This window comes from Myxocyprinus asiaticus, chromosome 25 (assembly GCF_019703515.2).
Source record: "Myxocyprinus asiaticus isolate MX2 ecotype Aquarium Trade chromosome 25, UBuf_Myxa_2, whole genome shotgun sequence".
In the NCBI taxonomy this organism is placed as follows: Eukaryota; Metazoa; Chordata; class Actinopteri; order Cypriniformes; family Catostomidae; genus Myxocyprinus; species Myxocyprinus asiaticus.
In genome coordinates this window covers 27,670,786-27,685,806 of record NC_059368.1, presented here as the reverse complement: position 1 = coordinate 27,685,806, position 15,021 = coordinate 27,670,786, and the positions used below count along the sequence as shown (strand labels likewise).

Below are 15,021 nucleotides of genomic sequence, written 5' to 3'. Positions count from 1 at the left end.
AAAATAATGACATAAATAGTTTTCATTTAGCACTTAATGTCATTCAAAGTCCAGTAAACATAAAAAAGCTAAATCAATATTCAGTGTGACCACCTTTGCCTTTAAAACAGCACCAATTCTCCTAGGTACACCTGGACACAGTTTTTCTTGGTTGTTGGTAGATTGGATGTAGCAAGCTTCTTGGAGAATTCACCACAGTTCTTCTATCTATTTAGGCTGTCTCAATTGCTTCTGTCTCTTTTGTTGGGGTCATGACATCTGTTGCAGGGCTCCCTGTTCTTCTATTCTAATCTTTTCTATTTGCAAAATAATGTTTGGGAATCTAACATTTATATTTCCTATTGACACACTAAAGCTGAAGATATAAATAACCATCTTAAGACAAATGCTTTTGTAAAACATCTTATGTGCCTAAGACTTTTGCACAGTACTGTATAAAATGTATTTTATCACTTAACTCCTTTACTGCACACTATTATTATATAATTAAAGACTATACACTTTTGTTGGATGGATCAAATTAAAATAGTATGCTTTTAGTGTGTCTGACGGAGTTGACACAAATGACAATAAGATGTAAGTTGAAAGTGAATAACTGTCAATTTTCAGAAAAAAGCGTTTTTTATAAAAATCTGATCCCTTACATGGTTTGTTAGCTGAGACCTTTGTCTACAGTTATATCCATTTCATATTAATTTAGTGTTAAAAAATAAATCTAAAAAAAATAAATAAAAAATGGAAAATAGTCATGAAAAACTTAACTATGAAGATAGTGATATACTATGATATACTATAAAAATTAAAACACAAGTTGGCCTCAGGGGAAAAAGACTAAATAATAATGTATTAAAACATGACCCCTTTTTTTAATTGCAAAAGGCTATCCGTAAGTCTATTTTTATAGATGCAGAAAAAAGTTAATCAATGTAAGAAAGAGCTAAGCTTTTAAAATTACGATTTTGCATTGAGTACAAAGTTGGTCATCATAGAGCTTCTGTATACTTCACACAAAAATCAGCTATTTTTAAGATAGATTTACCAACTGAACATGTAACTAACCAAGGAGCAGGAACTTCCTGCTATCTCCATAAAGCTGTCGCAGGTTGATACAGAACTCATGGATGGAGGCCCCGTTTCGGTACTCATGTAACAGTGTGGCAAACTGCTGAATCTCCTGAGAGGACAGCTTCGTCCTCAGCTAATTCAGAGGATGACAGGAAAACAATGCACTGTAAAAATGTGAAATGAATGAAGGGATCATAGACTAAAACTGTGCCACTACTTAAAATAATTTGACATTTGCAACTAGAAATTACAGACTTGTAGGCGAGCAACTAAAATTAAATATATAACTGTATTTTTATACATGGAGATATATATTCCATTATACACAACACACGCACTCACTGTGGTCATATAATCCTGCAGCAGTTCAGCAGCTGTTGTGCTCAGTTCACTCTCACTGGGTGGTTTGGTATGTGGTGAGGCTGGGGTGGAGGAAGGGGAGGGGCAAGAGGAGTGCCCCGCCTCTAGAGAACTCTGGAATGAACTATTATTGGACAAAAACACAATGATTGCTCAATTCAACGGATTATGTGGTAAATACTCTGTAGAGGAAATAAAGTGGTACTTACAATGTGCTTGCCTCTGCCTCAAACACCTCTTTGACATCTACTTTGCTTGAGGAGTCCTCTTTTATTTGAAACAAACATAGAAAAGCATTGAGAAAGGAACCATGCTGATGCTGGTACAGATTTCGCAAAAGATTTCAATTTACAAAGTCAATCCTAAACTAACAAGATTAAGCTTCATAAAACATAAATACGGTTCCAATAAACCACAGTAGGTTGAATACTGATGTGAAACTGAATGTGGTCTGTGGCTTTGGGTAAGAAGAAATTTACTGGGAAATCCCAAAATGTTTCATCATTAGTGTGCTTCTCCACTCACCACTATAGATAGAGAGATGCCTGGTGGGCGTTGTGGCTCCATCAAAGATTGCCCTGTCCAGGAAGTCAATGGTTGACTCTGTATAGACGATCTGGAAGACTTGACTGAGGAGTAGACAGAGTTCTTCTGCAGCAGCCTGCAAAGCCAGAAGACACTTCAATGATCAGATCATTGCTGCATTTGAGGTAAAATTATATTAGAGACCAATTTTTTTTTTTCTATAATGAAAGGCCCAGAAGTATTAATAGTACTAATAGAACTTACATGACCAAAGAGGTCGAATGAAAATAAATTTTGCAGATATCGATAACTACGGTGTTGGAAAAGGCCGAAAAATTATTAATCGACCGACAGTTTTTAAAATCAATTTATAGTACATTAAAATGTTTCCATATTATGATGGGCACAGACATAGAGACTACAACAGTCCAAAATGAACGATCCATCCAACCATCTTCAACCGCTTATCCAGGACCTGGTTGCAGTGGCAGCAGACCAAGCAAAGCAGTCTATATGTCCTTTTCCCTGGCCACATTCTCCAGCTCATCCTGGAGGATCCCAAGGCATTCCCACACCAGCCGAGCGATATAATCCCTCCAGCATGTTCTAAGTCTTCCCCTTGGCCTCCAACCAGATGGACATGCCTGGAACAACTTGCAATGAAGGCATCCAGGAGGCATCCTAATCAGATGCCTGAACCACCTCAACTGGCTCCTTTCAATGCAGAGGAGCAGCGGCTCTACTACAAGCCCCTCCTGGATGTCAGAGCTTTGCCCCCTATCCCTTAAGGTGAGCTCTGCCAGTCTGTGAAGAAAGCTCATTTCGGCCGCTTGTATTCACGATCCCTTTCGGTCACTACCCAAAGCTCATGACCATAGGTGAGGGTTGAAACACAGTAGAGCTTTGCCTTAAGGCTCAGCTCCTGCTTCACCACAATGGTCCGGTACAGTGACCTCATTACTGCAGCCGCTGCACCGATCCACCTGTCAATCTCATGCTCCAACTTTCCCTCACTTGTGAACAAGACCCTGAGATACTTGAACTCCTCCACTTGGGGCAGCTCCATGGGGTTAAGATCCATAACACACTTTTCCAATGATCTGTTGGCCAATGTCTGTGTTTCTTTGCCCACGCTAACCTTTTCTTTTTGTTTTTCTGTTTCAAAAGTGGCTTTTTCTTTGCAATTCTTCCCATAAGGCCAGCACCCCTGAGTCTTCTCTTTACTGTTGTACATGAAACTGGTGTTGAGCAGGTAGAATTCAATGAAGCTGTCAGCTGAGGACATGTGAGGCGTCTATTTCTCAAACTAGAGACTCTGATGTACTTATCCTCTTGTTTAGTTGTACATCTGGCCTTCCACATCTCTTTCTGTCCTTGTTAGAGCCAGTTGTCCTTTGTCTTTGAAGACTGTAGTGTATGTAGTGTCTTTGTATGAAATCTTCAGTTTTTTTGGCAATTTCAAGCATTGTATAGCCTTCATTCCACAAAACAATGATTGACTGACAAGTTTCTAGAGAAAGCTGTTTCTTTTATGCCATTTTTGACCTAATATTGACCTTAAGACATGCCTGTCTATTGCATACTGTGGCAACTCAAAAACAAACACAAAGACAATGTTAAGCTTCATTTAACAAACCAAACTGTTTTCAACTGTGTTTGATATAATGGCAAGTGATTTTCTAGTGCCAAATTCGCAAATTAGCATGATTACTCAAGAAAAAGGTGTTGGAGTGATGGCTGCTGGAAATGGGACCTGTCTACATTTTATCACCAGAAACCTTTTTATTATTATTATTATTATTTAAAAGATATTAAGCTGGAGCTTAAAGGGCACATTTCTATATAGTCAAGTTTTTTTGCACACCTTCGCTTCAATTTATTAAAACTTAAACTATTCAAAGTAACAAAATATGCATTAAACTGAGGTTAAATACATGGATGAATATTACCAATTATGAAAGATTTAGATACTGCAAATCTCTACATGGTGTAAGTGATTGTTTTTAATTTACCTCTAGGCCACTGATATGGGGCTTTTCCACTGCACAGTCTGGCTCGCCTCGACTCTGCTCACTTTTTGGGGGTTTTCCACTGTGTACTTTTTTTAGTACCACCTCGGTCGAGGTTCCAAGCGAGCCGAGCCGAACCGATACTAAATGTGACGTCAAAACCCTGCAGATCACTGACTGGTCAGAGAGAATCTTCACTACCAGCATCACTGGATTTGCGACACAGGACATCAACCCGCTAGTTTTAAAGCTAGCAACAGTGATAGCAGTATCATTTGTTCACGCGACTTTTGAATTGTAAAAAGAAATGGCTGTGCGCAAAACCACGCCGTGGTCAATAAACGAGGTACAGACATTCCTCTCGTTATTAGCCGATGAGAGGATCCAACGAGAGCTGGATGGGGTGACGCAACTATGACGATCAGCCTATAATCCCACCTACGTTGAGGCGGCACTAAACTACAGTGGAAAAGCAAGCTCAGAAAAATAAAGTGAGCAGAGTCGAGTCGAACTGTAATGTGCAGTGGAAAAGTGCCATTATACTGTAGAACCAAATTGTTCTAACTATAGTATCCTCCGGAGGAATAAAAAAAATAAAAACTACTGGTACAGATTTTTGCCGATAACCAATAGTTTAAAAAAAGCAACTATTGGCACCGATTAATTGGTAAAACCGAAATTGAGATTAAAACTGAATAAATTATAGTGGAATTTTTTTAATCACATGACATAATATTTGTAATAAAATAACTAAAAGAGAGGGACATTTGTCAAATACCTTGTTATCGACGGCCAGCACAAGCAGGCAGCAGACCTCCACAAGCACAGCCCCACTTTCCGATAGAGAGCTCAGCGTGGGAGACTTTGACATCTCTGTACTGTGACATGGAGAACCTCCAGGCTCCTGAGCTACAGACATAATCACAAATGCCATGGTAAGTAAACCAGGGTCTATTTTTTCAGATATTCCCCTGAAAATCTCAAACATTAGAACATTTCCTACATGTCTTCCGTAGGAAAGACTTTTAGTTTTTGTACAATAATCAGTCAAAGCAATGTATAATACTCTCACATCAAACCATTACAATATTGTATAATGCTTGTTGGTTGACCACATGAATTGTGTACCTGTTTTTAGCACCACTAGATGGAGTGAGTCATCTCTGATATAGGACACAGCTGCGATGTCATGGATGGGCACACGGAGAATGATGTCCTCTCCATCACGCCACACAAGCTTCACATTATATGCAGACAGACTGACAACAGCATCCTGATCTGTTGTCAGCTGCCCTGCCAACTGATGAGACTTCTACAAATAATTTTAAAGCCAATAATATCTCACAGATGCAAGCTGCATATTGGTAAAAGACAAAGTCAAGCCATCTAAAATCTTAAGACCATTACACAGATGAAAATAACAAGAGAAACATAACAAACATAGGAGTTCATATTCATATAAGAAGGTACAGTCGTTCACAGGACAAGCTTACCCTGGCATTGTCAATAAGCTGCAGAACTTCAGTGCGACTGGAGGGATTCAGATATCCAGGAACTGAGGTTAGCTGTCCCAGATACTACAATAATAATAATAATAAAAATGTTTTACTTATAATGAATCTTTCTAAAACTCAAGGCCATTTTACAGAGCTGAGAAACAAATAGAAAATAGCATGAAGAGAAATTATAGAAAACATGACCACCAAAATAAGGGGAACAACATAACTTGGAGGGAACCATAACATTAAAGGGTCAGTTCACCCCCAAATTCTCTCATCATTTACTCACTCTCAGGTCATCCCAGATGAGTATGACTTTCTTTCTTCTGCAGAACACAAAGATTTTTAGATGAATATTTCAGCAATGTAGGTCCTCGCAAGTAAATGGTGACCAGAACTCAGAAGGTGCAAAAAACACAAAGGCAGCATAAAAGTAATCCATACGACTCCAGTGGTTTAATAAATTTCTGCAGAAGCGATATTATAGGTGTGGGTGAGAAACAGATCAATATTTAAGTTCCTTTTTTACTATAAACCTCAACCTTTGACCAGCCCTGTCTAGTAGGTGGCTGAATGTGGAAGTGAAAGTGTAGATTTGTAGACTTAAATATTGATCTTTTTCTCTCCCACACCTATCATATAGCTTCAAAAGACATGGATTTAACCACTGGAGTCGTATGGATTACTTTTATGCTGCCTTTATGTCCTTTTTGGATCTTCTGAGTTCTGGTCACCATTCACTTGCATTGTGAGGACCTACAGAGCTGAAATATTCTTCTAAAAATCTTAAGTTGTGTTCTGCAGAAGAAAGAAAGTCATACATATCTGGGAAGGCATGAGGGTGAGTAAATTATGAGATAATTTTGTTGTTGTTGGCTGAACGATCCCTTTAAACAAATGCCGTGTGGCAAGAAAAACAGGAATAAACAGACAGAACAATCAGAATATTTCAGCAAATCAAAAGCAGATGCGAGAAGGATCATTAACCTGATGTGTGAGAACAGCATAGGGAGAATGAATTACTTTTAAAGGATTATTTTTTTTTTTTTTTTAAGGAAGAGAGGGAAGAGAATAATGCTGGGTTTTGCAATATGATACTCTTTGCAATAAGTATTTCACAATTCAATTCATGGTGATGCATCATAATATCATAACTGTATGGTGACTAAAACTGCGGCAAACATGCGAGAGAGACCCAGGATGTCTACAAAAGAAAATTAATCTCTTAAAGGTGCACTCAGTAATTTTTTCCTCATTAAAAATGTTTTACTCCTAAAGAAATGAACAGTAATTTTGAAACGTATGTATGAAATCATGACCACTTACATGAGATGAAGACTCCAGTCATATCAGTAACCTTATAAAAACTGATTATTTTTTCTTTTTTTTTTACATGAGGGTCCCCTCATGGGGGCTGCCATGATATAATCACATGACCAGCCATCTCAGTAACCAACCTTTTATTGGAAACTTTCACTGGATGGGTTAATTTAATCATGGCTGACTGTGAATAGTGAATTTCTTCAATGGCATCTGTAACAGAAAACTACTGATTTTGAATGATGCTTCATCCAAGTCCAAGAAGACACAAAACAGTTATTGACAGGACCTTAAAAGCTGTATTACTCTATATGGTGCTGGGCACACATTCATATAGGGGGCTTCATGTTGAGATCATATGACCAGCTGAATAATGTGAATATTACTTGCATTATCTCAATAATCCCCTGTAACGGGATCCTTTTCACTCGAAGAATAATTGTTTTGTGGCTGACTGAGAATAGTGCATTTTAAACATCATGTTTCCATCCAATTTACAAATGTAATTTATGCGAAAATCTTAATATTGCAAAAACAATGTGCAAATAAAAGAAGCATCTCCATCATACCTGTTTAAGAGAACGAAATAGTCTCTTCTGGGGAAATTGGCACAAAATGGAAATGAAAATGTAAGTTGAAGTCATTGTGGCTCTTATAATAAATGTAATAGCCTAAATTACTTGCGGTTTAGAGTGCACAGACAAAACACTCTGAAGAACTTCATTCTGCAGCATACAGTGGCAGATGCCTTATTTCTGGGAGCGACAGCATGTCAGGCAGCTCTGGGACGTAATAGTAGCCAATCATTTTGATGACAGATTTAATATTAGCAAACTATAATTTTGGCAAGTCGTTTAGTACATCTACTTTGTGCGTGACACGAATAATTTTTCCAACAGTTTACAGACAGATCGTTTCACTTTTAATTGACTATATTGCAATTCTAGTGGGTCAGAAGTTTACATACACTTAGTTAACTGTGCCTTTAAGCAGAAAATTCCAGAAAATTATGTCAGGCCTTTAAAAAAATTAGCCAATTAGCTTCTGATAGGAGGTGTACTGAATCGGAGGTGTACCTGTGGATGTATTTTAAGGCCTACCTTCAAACTCGGTACCTCATTGCTTGACATCATGGGAACCACGCAGCCATCATACTGCTCAGGAAGGAGACGCATTCTGTCTCCTAGAGATGAATGCAGTTTGGTGCGAAAAGTGCAAATCAATCCCAGAACAACAGCAAAGGACCTTGTGAAGATGTTGGAGGAAACAGGTAGACAAGTATCTATATCCACAGTAAAACGAGTCCTATATCGACATAAACTGAAAGGCTGCTCAGCAGGGAAGAAGCCACTGCTCCAAAACCACCATAAAAAAGCCAGACTACAGTTTGCAAGTGCACATGGGAACAAGCATACCTCAAAAGTTGTGGAAAAATGTCTTAAGGACAACAAATTCAAGGTACTGGAGTGGCCATCACAAAGCCCTGACCTCAGTCCGACTGAAAATTTGTGGGTAGAACTGAAAAAGTGTGTGCGAGCAAGGAGGCCTACAAACCTGACTCAGTTATACCAGTTCTGTCTGGAGGAATGAGCCAAAATTCCAGCAACTTATTGTGAGAAGCTTGTGAGAAGGCTACTCAAAACGTTTTGAAAATTTTAAAGGCAATGCTACCAAATACTAACAAAGTGTATGTAAACTTCTGACCCACTGGGAATGAGATGAAAGAAATAAAAGCTGAAATAAATCATTCTCTACTATTATTCTGACATTTCACATTCTTAAAATAAAGTAGTACTCCTATACACCTACATATTCATGCAATTATCTAATCAGCCAATTGTGTGGCACCAGTGCACTGCATAAAATCATGCAGATAAAGGTCAGGAGCTTCAGTTAATACTGACATCAACCATCAGAATGGGGAAAAAATGTGATCATTGATTTTGACCGTGGCATGATTGTTGGTGCCAGATGGGCTGGTTCGAGTATTTCTGTAACTGCTGATCTCCTGGAATTTTCACACAAATTAACTTTTTAGCAAACCAACTAAGGTGGCTGGTAGATGAAAAATATTTACCAGCCAGTCAGATTTCTTACTGGCCATTTAAAAAATATTTTTTTGAATTTTACAAGTGGATTTTACAGACATATGAGACAAATAAACAATACTGTATGCACATTTAAAAGTGAACTTTTAAAAGAATTGTCGTTTTATTTTTTATGAAATATTTAATTGCCAGATATAATTTTTCAGATTATTCACTTATTACAACAAAACTAAATTTGTATTTTAATGTACATGTTGTCATATGAACGACCAGTAAGTAACTCTCATGAGCCTTAAGTACACAACACAGTAGCAATTCTTGGTTTACTTGGAGTGAGTCAATTAATTCAATCAGCTCCAACGGATTCATCCTAAGTCTCTTTGATTCACTAAAAAGTGCAGCTTAAAAGTCATTTGTTTGTGAATAAGATTACACTGTTGCTTGTTATGTCTCGCGCTGTAGATTCAGTAGCAGTGTTGCTGTGGTGCTTAATAGTAATACAGGAAACACCGTCTGAGTATTTTATTCCAGGTTTTCTGTCCACATCATCGGATTAATGCATGTTCAAGAACCATTAAGGAACCCAAACGTCATGAAAATCATTGGGTTTTATTTATAATGCAATCATTACCAGAGAATTTGTATGTGTGGTTGTGGGTAGTTAAAACTTACTCGCACATCCACCGGAAATCCAGTGCCAACTTCATTTTCAAATGCCAGAAGTATACAGTGTTGATTTATTAATCGTTTGCTTACCCAGCTGTAGAATTGCCACAAAGCATGTGTGCAATCATCATTTGAAATCTAGATTAAAAGCACTGAACCCACCTTCGCTCACCACGTGCCGGTAGACACAGCGTTTGAGGCTATTGAAGAGCAGTGGGACTACGCGCTAATAAGAGCCATTCTTTGTAAACACCTGTGTTATTGACTGTACTATTGAGAGCCCCCTTGAAGACAAAGCTAGAATGTGTTTATTTTGCTGACAAACTGACAAACTGATAGAAAGCAAAAACCACCCGCCAGAGTGACCTGTGACGCTGTGAAATTGTCACAGAAAATGTACCCGCCAAACAGAAAATGTACCCGCATTTGGCTCTTGGCGGGTGTCAATTTCGGACCCTGCACACAACAGTCTCTAGACTTGTGCCAAAAACAAAAAAACATCCAGTGAGCAGCAGTTCTGCAGACGGAAACACTTTGTTGATGAGAGAGGTCAACGCAGAATGTCCAGACTGGTTTGAGCTGACAGAAAGGCTACGGTAACTCAGATAACTGCTCTGTACAATTGTAGTGAGCAGAATAGCATCTAAGAATGCACATCGTAGTTTATGCACATACCTTCTTATCGAATAAAAAAAAATGTATCCAACTCAAGTGAGCATTACCTACGTTTAATTTGGAATTTTACTCTCATCTTGGTGTTTCCGTTAAGTATTTTTATGCAATAACCCAAAATGTGCATTAAAACACATGGATGGAAACCCAGCTTATGACATCGGCAACTAAGAATAGTTTTTGTGTAATGCGACATTTAGACAACTACGTGTCATCACTGCAACAAACGAGAATATTACTGAGTGCACCTTTCAATGAAATAGTAAAATATGAGCACAGAATTCAAAACCAGGATCTAGAGGGTGAGCAATACCTTCACTTCCTTTTCAATGTAGTCATTGAGCAGAATGTCGGGATCGATGCGGTGGTCCGGGAGAGAGAGGGAGAAAGTGTGGAGTGTCCGGCGCTCCGTGGACTTCTCCAGAGCCTTCTTATCTCTTCCTTTCTCTCCTTTCAGAAACACCCGCTTGAACGGAGACACAATACCTGGCTGCAGAGAAAGAGAAAGAGGAAATCACACCACGACAACAGGAAGACCAAAACAAAAGTTTTTTTTTTTTTAAACCATAATTTCATGAGTGTGATCAGAGGATATGCAGCTGTTGTGCCAAAATGTATCTTGCTGATGTGATGTATACACTGTGCATTTACTCCATACTGAATTTCCACTTACGACATCTTTGTATTTAGTGACTTGGGCTGATGAGGTAGATGTTACCACAATAATCCCAAGTCTGCGAATACATGAGCCTCCGTGGAAGTGTCAGTTACAATGACACAACAAGTTCTGTTACATGCGGTTTCTTTTTACATTACAGCACTCAACGTCAATCAGCAAAACAAAACAAAAAAACATCCAAGGCTCATTCACATGCTGCCCTTCCTCTTAAAATACACTACTAGCTTAAAAACAAGAAAATAATCAACTATGCTGGCTTAAGGGCTTTTATGAAACCACTTACTTTTGCAAAAGCTACTGAAATCACCATTCATGGAAAAAGGCAGCTACTTACTCTGTGGTAAACCCAACCACTAATGTCAGCTTGCAATTCAACAGAAAAGTCAGTATTTTTCTTACTCTCTGAAGCTTTTCAAAGTAGTTAAGGCTTAAAACTGGAAGCAGTCCAACAGTTAAAGCAACAATGCGGTTTTTCAAAGTCTTATGGTTTATAATGGTGAAATCCACATTAAAAATGTGTTTCCTGTTTCGCTGCAGACAAGAAACAAGATTTCTGGAGGCCCTACCTCTGTCTCCATGACTGGTTACCACGACAACACAATGGCAACTGGCGACGTACGACAGCTGTCCTCTACAACGGGCTCCTCTACTGCTGTTGCTGCATGCTGCTCTCGAAACAGGTTGCATATGGCTTGTGGCAAATGATATGTGGGCCAACTCCCTCCAAACAGCAAGAGAAACCACACCCCATCACAAACATGTCCCCCCCCCCGCCACACACACGCTCATGTTTTGCCTCAAAATAAAGTTCATGCAAACTGAAAGAACAGGAACCACCATTTCCTGTGATGAAACACCTAAATTAAAAAAGGTATGTCAAACTGCAGTCTTGGTTTAGGTTGATTGCCAATAATGGCATTCTCTTTAAATTACTGCGTTGTGGAAAGATATGCATCACGATCTTCATTTGAACGATCTCGATTCTTAAATCCCAAGATCGATTTTTCGCTCCATGCGCAACCCTCCACTACAATGAGAGGAAATCACTTGCATTGCAACCAAATTTCACGCTATGCATCTAAAGTGAATATATTTGGCAACTGTCTGGTAAATGTTTACATTTCACTCACCAGTAATTGTGTAGTTTAGTTATGAAGTGTTCAGCAGCGAGATCCTTTCACAGCGTATTGAGAGTAAAAGTTGTTCCGCGTAATGTGTGTTCAAGTACGAGATCCACGCAACCCATTTGTCATTGAATGCTGTCTCTTTTAATACCCTTTCTGCTCTTTACAGTCAGTTGTTGGTCAAAAACAACTACAAAAAAAAACCATTTCATTCTAATTATGCATCGCACAGATGAGGTAAAGCCATTTGAGTCCTCTAGTTAATATGCACTCATTTATTATTATTTTTTTAGACAGATTACAGTGGAGAAGTGACAGGGGAGAAGAGAGGGAATGGGATCGGTAAAGGACCCAAGCTGGGAATAGAACTCGGGTCACCCACGATGCATCTGCATGTCACGAGCGCAGCCCACTAGGCTACGGCTCTGATGAACATGCCCTTATTTAAAGGCGCTGTTTACAGAAATTCAGTTTTTTGTTAAAGAGACTATACCGGTTTTAGCACGTGTTCAACAAATCAATGTAAATAGTACAAATTGTGCAATTTAACAATAAATATGTAACAAAAAGAATATATGAAATATAATATCGTATTGATTGATTGAATACATTTATTTGTTCATTTTTAAAAAGCCAAAATGTGACCAAAATGAAGAAAAATAAAATATAATTAGTAAAATTAATATTTTCCTAATGAACCTAGTTAAAAGGTACCCTTTATAATTAACAGCATTAGTTGGGAGAGAATTTCTTTTATATGTAAGCAAAAGAGACATAACTGAAATAAACCCATATGAATCAATATTGATTCGAATCGGAATCGAGAACTTGTGAATCGGAATCGAATTGAATAGGGAAATCTGCATCAATACCCATCCCTAGAGCAAAGCGCAATTTGCTATTTTACAAAGAAATGGGTCATTGCGCTAAGACGTTTCAAAATCATGTCTGTTTTCAGTGCTAAGTCTGAATTCCATTCCTACATTTGCAGTTTGGAGATTCCACAACCAGGTGTTAATAAAGTTAATGTCTAAACTCTGAAAATATAGTTGAACATCAAACTATGTCCCTGACAATCACTGTTGTAGCCATCACATGAAACAAATTTATGAAATTTGAGGTCTTGGTTTATTTTTCAATTAATATTATTATGTTTATATTTACAATTGTATTTATGATCTAATTTGTATTGGTATTTTTCCACCTGTTGTCATCAAAGAGTGATTTTTAAGTCACTGTAAAAGGTGTCGGTGGAAGAAGTTGAAGAGGATAAAATTTTGGATTTGGTATATGATTTTCTTTTTTACCATTTTGTTATTTTGATTATACATTCATTTATTTTGAAGTGTTTCAATTTAGAAATATTTTTGGTTACATTTTTTTCATGTTTCAGTAAATGTAGGGATGTCTCGATACCATTTTTGGTACTCACAGGTACGGGATTCGAACCGGCGTCAACCACCATGGGAGGCGGGCGCACTAACGAGAAGGTTAAAAGCTACACTCCCTAGCATCAGTTGCTAGTGCGACTCTTGAGGTCAGCGGAGTGAGGTTTTACACATACTGCACAGCTATCACGTACCAGCTCGCTCCCGTTACACCAGAACGCAGAAAACCAAAGTGCCCTTTGGCCTTAAGAAATCTATTTTTGTCAACTCAATTTTGACAAAGTGTGGACTTACTGTGTTTTGCTTTTGCACGGCAGTATAAACACATACTAAGTAGTCGACAAGAATAAAACATCCAGTTAGCAGACAGCATCAGTTCTAATTAATAACCTTATATATTTTCCACATATGTAAAAATGAAATTATTCTGTCTCAGACAAGCTCTCTCGCATTATTAATTATTGAAAAGCCAAGGAAAGAGACACTAAAGGAACATCAACATTTCATGAGTCTGTGTGTCCTTTTGAAATTTGAGAAAACAAGTTGATCCACAAGTGATCCGCACCTGAATTACATAGAAATATTTAAAAAATCAGTGTCAGTTTTTCAGGGGTTTTCAAACTTTCTGATCCCAATGACCGCCAAATATGATGATCCCCTTGCGAGGGACCCCCTACTTGAGAAAAATAGTTAACATATAAGGATGTTGTTCAAAAAAAATAAAATAAATGCCATTGTACTTAAGCAAAATTATGGCAATTTTATGTGGAAAATATTGTCTTTATTAAGAGTCTTTTTAATATTATAGCAATGTAAGATGTTTAAACCCAAAGAGAAATATTTTCAATTTAAATTCTAAATTAACTGTAAAGTGCTTAATAAAAAAAAAATTGTCAAAGCAGCTTTAAAGAGAATAGTGAAGTACAAACCTTACTTCTTACCAATGAATGTTTTGGTGGTACCAGGTGGTATAGCTGCCCATTCGTCTTGGCAAAATGCCTCCTGGTCAAACAAAGTCTTTGGTCGTCTTGCATGAACTGCATGTTTGAGATCTCCCCAGAGTGGCTTGATGATATTAAGGTCAGGAGACTGTGATGGCCACTCCAGAACCTTCACCTTTTTCTGCTGTAACCACTGGAGGGTCAACTTGGCCTTGTGCTTAGGGTCATTGTCTTGCTGGAAAGTCCAAGAGCGTCTCATGTGCAGCTTTCGTGCAGAAGAATGCAAATTGTCTGCCAGTATTTTCTGATAACATGCTGCATTCATTTTGCCATCAATTTTCACAAGATTCCCCGTGCCTTTAGAGCTCATACACCCCCAAAACATCAGTGAGCCACCACCATGCTTCACAATGGGGATGGTATTCTTTTCACTATAGGCCTTGTTGACCCCTCTCCAAACATAGCGCTTATGGTTGTGACCATAAAGCTCTATTTTGGTCTCATCACTCCAAATTACAGTGTGCCAGAAGCTATGAGGCATGTCAAGGTGTTGTCGGGCATATTGTAACCAGGATTTTTTGTGGCATTGGTGCAGTAAAGGCTTCTTTCTGGCAACTCGACCATGCAGCTAATTTTTGTTCAAGTATCGTCGTATTGTGCTCCTTGAAACAACCACACCGTCTTTTTCCAGAGCAGCCTGTATTTCTCCTCAGGTTACCTGTGGG

At 38.3% G+C, this 15,021-nt stretch overlaps 1 protein-coding gene across 2 annotated transcripts in view; it reads right to left on the bottom strand.

Annotated features, from left to right (window-relative positions):
* LOC127416535 (cerebral cavernous malformations protein 2 homolog) overlaps window positions 1-15,021 on the bottom strand; it is a 29,751-nt gene that overhangs the window by 2,336 nt on the left and 12,394 nt on the right. The window contains exons 1-9 of one of the 2 annotated variants that reach the window (XM_051655983.1): window positions 11,410-11,565; window positions 10,478-10,654; window positions 5,453-5,536; window positions 5,088-5,271; window positions 4,738-4,868; window positions 1,951-2,086; window positions 1,635-1,692; window positions 1,408-1,549; window positions 1,060-1,198 (exon numbers count right to left, since the gene is read on the bottom strand). In XM_051655983.1, the coding sequence (XP_051511943.1) occupies window positions 1,060-1,198; window positions 1,408-1,549; window positions 1,635-1,692; window positions 1,951-2,086; window positions 4,738-4,868; window positions 5,088-5,271; window positions 5,453-5,536; window positions 10,478-10,654; window positions 11,410-11,421 (1,063 nt within the window). In that variant the 5' untranslated portion in view covers window positions 11,422-11,565. Of the gene's footprint in view, window positions 1-1,059; window positions 1,199-1,407; window positions 1,550-1,634; window positions 1,693-1,950; window positions 2,087-4,737; window positions 4,869-5,087; window positions 5,272-5,452; window positions 5,537-10,477; window positions 10,655-11,409; window positions 11,566-15,021 lie in introns of those variants that run through there. The other variant, XM_051655982.1, reaches the window with a different exon arrangement.